At 31.6% G+C, this 6,302-nt stretch overlaps 1 protein-coding gene across 1 annotated transcript in view; it reads right to left on the minus strand.

Moving 5' to 3' along the window:
* Nucleotides 1-1,073, minus strand: part of LOC105134830 (cytochrome P450 77A4-like) — a 1,765-nt gene extending 692 nt beyond the window's left edge. The window contains exon 1 of the mRNA XM_011039387.1: nt 7-1,073. Within this exon, the coding sequence (XP_011037689.1) occupies nt 7-1,039 (1,033 nt within the window). The 5' untranslated portion in view covers nt 1,040-1,073. The remainder of the gene's footprint in view (nt 1-6) is intronic.
* Between the last annotated feature and the right edge of the window lie 5,229 nt (nt 1,074-6,302).

The following is a 6,302-nucleotide window of genomic DNA, read 5'->3' on the forward strand; positions in this document are numbered from 1 at the left end:
CCCCATGTTCCCCTACACATCCAATAACTTCTTGGTAAAGCTTTTCTTGGATTTCTTGATTTTGTACCAAGTTTAGAAGAGCCCATTCAATCGTTGTTGCACTAGTATCAGTACCAGCACTGATCACCTCAGAGCATAACGTCACAAATTCTTGCTCACCTAAGGGACCTCTATTTACTGGTTTCATGTCAAACAAAGAGTCTATATAGGCTGCACCAACTGGACTCGCCATTTCCAAATCAGGGTCCTCACCTTTCTCCACAAAGGCCCTCCTGTTTCTAATCAATGGAACCAGACAGTCCATTTGTTTCCTTCTCAATTCTTTGGCTTCATCCATTTTCTTGCGAAATAAAGGAGCTAGAATTGGCAAGAAATCAGGAAGCTTTGGTGTTGTCATTAACATCACCTCTTTCAATATAGCTTCAATGTTCTTGATTCTTTCTTCAGAGATTCTTGCACCGAAGCAAAGACATATTAGGATGCTACATATTGTGAGCCTACAGTTGCTCATCACCTCAACAAACCCATTTTCAAGGGCCTCGGTTTTCAGTCTTTTCATATGGTTCTCTGAAGCCCACTGTCGAACCCAGCTACATTGCTTGATTCTCACAGGGTTTATGAACTGTGTGACAAAGTTCTTGCGTAGAGATCTCCAAAGAGGACCATATTCAGCAGAATTGATAGCACATTTACCAACGCTGAACACTAGCCTGATCGGCGAGTCAGCCGGCCGGCTTGCAAATGTAGGGCCTCTTTGAACTAGGGCTTCATGGATGAGCTCTGAGCTCGTGACAATAACAAGAGTACGTTGGCCCATTTGCAAGGTGAAGATTGGACCATATTTTGCACGTAAATCACGAACAATATAGATGAATGGACGGCGTTGGAGGATGATTTGGAACAAGTTGCCCACAATAGGCCAACCTGGAGGCCCTGGAGGAAGATTCCTTGGCCCGCTGCCGGTGACGGACCAATGTCGCCACCATAGGCGGGCTAAGATAAGTGCAATACAAAGACTAAGGAGGTCTATCAAGTCCATTTTGTTGAGTAGAGAAATTAAAGTGTACTGAGCTGGTGAGGACATGAACAGAATTATATAGAACAGGAGGAGGGTGAAGTAAATGAGTTCTATCGACCTACTGGTGAATTATAAAAGTTTGATCAGAAATATTTACACGGCGAGGTACGGCTCTCTCTCTCTCTATATATATATATATGAAGGATGCTTTTTCAAGAGCAAAGGGGGTTGGCGTCGTAAATATGTTTTGAGATAGTAAAGGAAACTGGCTTCTAATGGAAACTACTGGGTTGGGTTGGTAGGGTAGTTCCTTGCATTCAAGTTTTGAAGTAATTTTACCATTTTACCTATTAACTATAAAGCTAAAAAGATGGGATCTTCACAGTGTAATCCACGGTAAAAATTTCACTTTGCCCTAATGTTTTATAGAATGCAAAGAAAAGGGAGATGGTTTGTCTCCAGAAATTTTTTTACAGAGTGTCAAGTGTCCTATGCATGACATCAAAAGACAGATGTGATATATTTTTTAGTTGATATATGGATAAATTAATTATCTATAAAGCTAAAAAGTCTGGGATTTTTAACAATCACAGTGAAAATCCCACTTTGCCCTTCTGTTTTTTTTTTTTTTTCAGGTGCAGAGAAAGGTGAGATGGTTTGTCTCATATGAAATCCTTGGTGTCAGGTGACCTGATATTTATATGCACGGCACCGTCAAACTGATGTGACATTTTTTAGTAGATACATGGGTAAAATACTAGAATCAGTATAAAAGACCTGTATTGACAAAAAAATAAAATCATCTTTGAATACTTCTTAAACCTATTCACACATGTTTGATGATTTTACTTGGTTCATGGCCTAGTAAGGCTTTTTTTTATTAATTTTTTTAGTTTTATCTTTGATTATAGGTTAATTAGGAATTTAGTTTTGTAATTGGATTCATTTTATTTTCTATAAAATTATTGTGATAAAAAAAATATCTTGGTATTAGATTGGTGTGTAATTTTACAATCGTCTAATTTTATTATTAAATAATTAAATAAAATATATTAAAAAATATATTATAATCACATTGAAGTCTATAAACTAGTTTATATATTTGACGTGCTATCTTTGATTACTTAATTCATATATTTAATGAGTTTACCCACAAATTAGATATTTTTTTTTTATTTTTTTTTATCCTTTAATTTTTTAATTTTATTTTTCAATATTGTATTAATAAAAAACTGTAATGTATGGTGTATTTTTGTTTGTTTTCAATAGAATTATCATTGTCTCTAATAAATGTCTATTTTAGGTTAATTCTCAATTTTGGTTAGCATTTATTTTATTATATAACTAAATAAAAATAGCTTGTGAAAAATATTATTAAACGAAATAGCATTTGTGATTTAAGTTGCAAATAGAATGAGATCAATTTAATTCATTATTGTCTTGATATTTTTAAAAAAATTATCATTTTAAAGTTTTTTTAAAAATTAATTTATTTTTTCACTTGTTATCAAGATTATATTTAAATCTATAAAATTGATCGATTTAAATTGAGATAGATTTTATATAGCTTAATTAAAAATTTAATAAGACAAAAAGTTAAGTTATAAGGTTCAAAATTGATCTATTTTGTCGGATTTAATAATATTTTTTTAAAAAATACATGTATTTTTAATATTAATTTTGAAATAATCTGATCTGCTACATTGACTAAAATTTATCATATTTCACAGCAGGCCAGTACTTAGCTGGGACTTCATAAATATGGGTGGTACAAACTATAAATATGGGTGGTACACACTAATGCATCAAATTCAAAGCTCGATACACATGTAGGCCCTACGAGGATAATCTAGTATTACCTGGTACATTCTGATATGAAAGTCCCATGTTCTAGTACGCGTGGGGTTAAAGGGATGGATGGAGTTATGCTTGTTGTTTAACACTAACTTACCGTCTGGAAACACGGCGTTTTCAAAAAAAATTAACTTTTTCATTAAAATTTAATATATTTTGAATTATTTTAGTATATTAATATTAAAATTAAATTTTAAAAAAATATTATCAACATATATTTTAATACAAAAAATTATTTAAAAAACAATTATAATTACACTATAAAAAATGCTTGTTGTGGTAGAGCCTCGTTACGATTCCAACATGTTTTGGGTATATAATAGCGGTATTAAACCTAGCTTGACTATTAACCAGTGATTAATTCGTTAATCAAGAACTTGCCTAATCAAGTTTCATGTTGAATTAACCATCTAAGTGGTGTCTAAGTTGTAAGAATTTGGAGCCAAAGAGTTTGTTCTTTCTGTAGTCTCAGGTTCGAGTCCTTGGTTGCTCATATGATGGCCACTAGAGGCTTACATGGTTGTTAATTTCAGGACTCGTGGGATTAATCGTAGTGCGCATAAGCTGACTCGAACACCGACATTAATCTAAAAAAAAAAAAAGTTTCATGTTGAACTTGCCTAATCAAGTTTCATACAAGGTTCAAAAGGAAGAATCCCTTAGCCAGCTTGAACGAAGAGATGACATGAATAAATGGGATCTTTATCCTATGTGTTGCAGCAAGTTCTCTCTATTCCAAATTTGCAGGTTAGACTGATTTTATTTCCAAGGTTATTTGGCATTACTAAGGATTTTTATTGCAAGAAATTCATAATTTGGATAGAAATTATAGGAAAATTACATGCATAATATTGCATCAGCTTTCAATATTTTTTCTCCTTTGGGTTTTGGGATCCTTAATAAGAAAAAAAAGAGTGTTTTGCAATTAAAAAATAATATTTGATAGTTGATATACAATACAAAAATAAACATTAAGTTAATATAAGTATTAATTTACTATAACTCTATTACATAATTAAATAAATAATTAAAAATTAAACTCCAACAATAAATTTATTTTAAAGATCACTTATTTAAGAAATATATCGAAAGAAACAATAATATACATACATATACATATATAATTATATTTTGATTCTTTTTATAATTTGTCGAGGAAAAATCATACCCACCCACATCTACTGGATCAGGTTTTATTAGGTATAATTAATCATGATGTATAATTTTGTCAATCTCAGGTATATATTTTTTAATAATCTATATTATATATTAAAGCCAATGTTAAAAAGACTTGGCTAACTAGAAAAACAAAAGTCATGTTTGTATACATAGACAAAGAGAAGAAAGAAAAGAAAGCTTTATACCAAACTTAAAAACTAAAAAAGTGACTCTTAAAAGTCAAATTTGTTTGTGGTAAGATGCCTTCATAGCACCTGTATAGATATAGCCCGTAAAAAGAAAATTTTTGTTTATAAACCTTAACCAAAAAGCCAATCTTTAAAATATAAGATGGAAAACACCATTTCATTCTAATACCATATTATTTCTAGTTATCCAAATCCTTTAGAGAATTCCATAAGACAATAGTAAAATTATTGGTTGCTAAAAACTTTCCACTACCGGATGACCCACTACATGAAGACATGATCAATTGAATTTGGCATGCACCACTTGATCCAAAACCAATTCATAAATCCACTTCATAGCATAGTTTTAAAATTCAACCCAGCCTGGCAGGTCGATCCGGGACCCGGAGTTAAAACTGGGCCGGGTTTAAGAAAAAATAAAGAAAGTCAAAAATTCAGGTGATCCGACGGGTTAATGATTAGTACTTAAAAGTGCATTTTTATCATGGTTTTATATCATCATTTTGCACTTGAAGTATCAATAACTCCTTAACTAAAACATGTTTTATAATAATATATCTAATAACCTAAGATACCTTTAATTTGTGGTAAATATTCATTTTAAATGCAGGCCTATTAGATAAATGAAAGGATTGATTTATGAATTTAAGAACTGAAATTGAAAGGATAAAGAGATGGCCAAACATAGAAAAGAGATGTCGGTGCAATCCAAACCGGAACACTGTTCGGTAATTGGGTCATATCTAGAGCTATATATCTCAGATTTAGGTCAAATTTATATGGATGGAAAGGTAAGACATAGGCCTACAACTTTCATATGGAGCCCAAGATCTAAAAAGGCCATTATCAAGTCCAAATTGTAGCAACAACAAAGAAGCCCGAATCTGTCTTCCAGCCCGAGCACTGTTCGGTATTTTGGCCATATCTGGAGTTCTAGAAGTCCAAATGAGCTGAATTTTTTACACAAGAAAGCTGAGACAATTGCCTACAACTTTCATGTTTGCAACTGGCTCCAATTTTGACGTTATCAATGACGTTTTGGGCAGACAAGAGAAGATAAGGATTGTCACCAAGTCAAAAGTTGGTCACCCACTTATCAATTAGTCATCAAATCAATAGTTCCCAATTTTGGCCTATAAAAGGAGGCATTTGCCATGCATTTAGGCATCTTGGTTTCCAGATCAAGATCATGCTCTTCCTTTCTCTCTTTGTATTTTTTATGCTTTGTTTTCATTAATATTAAGTTTATGCCTTTCATTTCCTTTCCTTTACTTAGTTAACTTTTATGTTCTTATTTTGTTTATCTATTTTGCTTTCTTTCATTATGTCTAGCTAAGTTAATTATGTCAAGGTGAAAAGGTTACACTAATGGTGTAAGAATAAGTATAATGTAAACTTAATATGGACTTTAATGTTTGATACTAACATGTTTTATATTTGTTATCTTGTTCACTCTTTAATACTTTGCTTGTTAAATGACTAATCTTGATTTATGTTGTATAACACTTGGTACAACAAATGCTTGGCACTTTCATAGCCCATAATGTATGGTATAACCGACACCTGAGCTATGAAAGGAACTTGATTTATTGTTAACATAAGTTATAATCATGAATGCTTGACGAGATTTACAAGTATTAGCATTAATTGAATAAGATGACTAATGTAATCATGTTAACAATATATAATCTGATTGGAACCTCCTTTGTGTGTGGTTTCCAATTCAATAATAAGAGTTTATACTATACTTGTTTGATATACCATTAGTGGAACCTCTAACCTTGACATTTGTTATTATCATTGTTTAATCGTTACATTAATATTCCATCTCAAAGTTCTCATCTTCTTCTTCTTCTTCTCCTTCTTTTTCTTTATTATTATTATTATTATTATTATTATTATTATTATTATTAGTACTACTACTACTACTACTACTACTACTACTACTACTACTACTACTACTACTACTACTACTACTACTACTACTACTACTACTACTACTACTACTACTACTACTACTACTACTACTACTACTACTACTACTACTACTACTACTACTACTA

This window comes from Populus euphratica, unplaced genomic scaffold (assembly GCF_000495115.2).
Source record: "Populus euphratica unplaced genomic scaffold, PopEup_1.0 scaffold120.1, whole genome shotgun sequence".
Lineage (NCBI taxonomy): Eukaryota > Viridiplantae > Streptophyta > Magnoliopsida > Malpighiales > Salicaceae > Populus > Populus euphratica.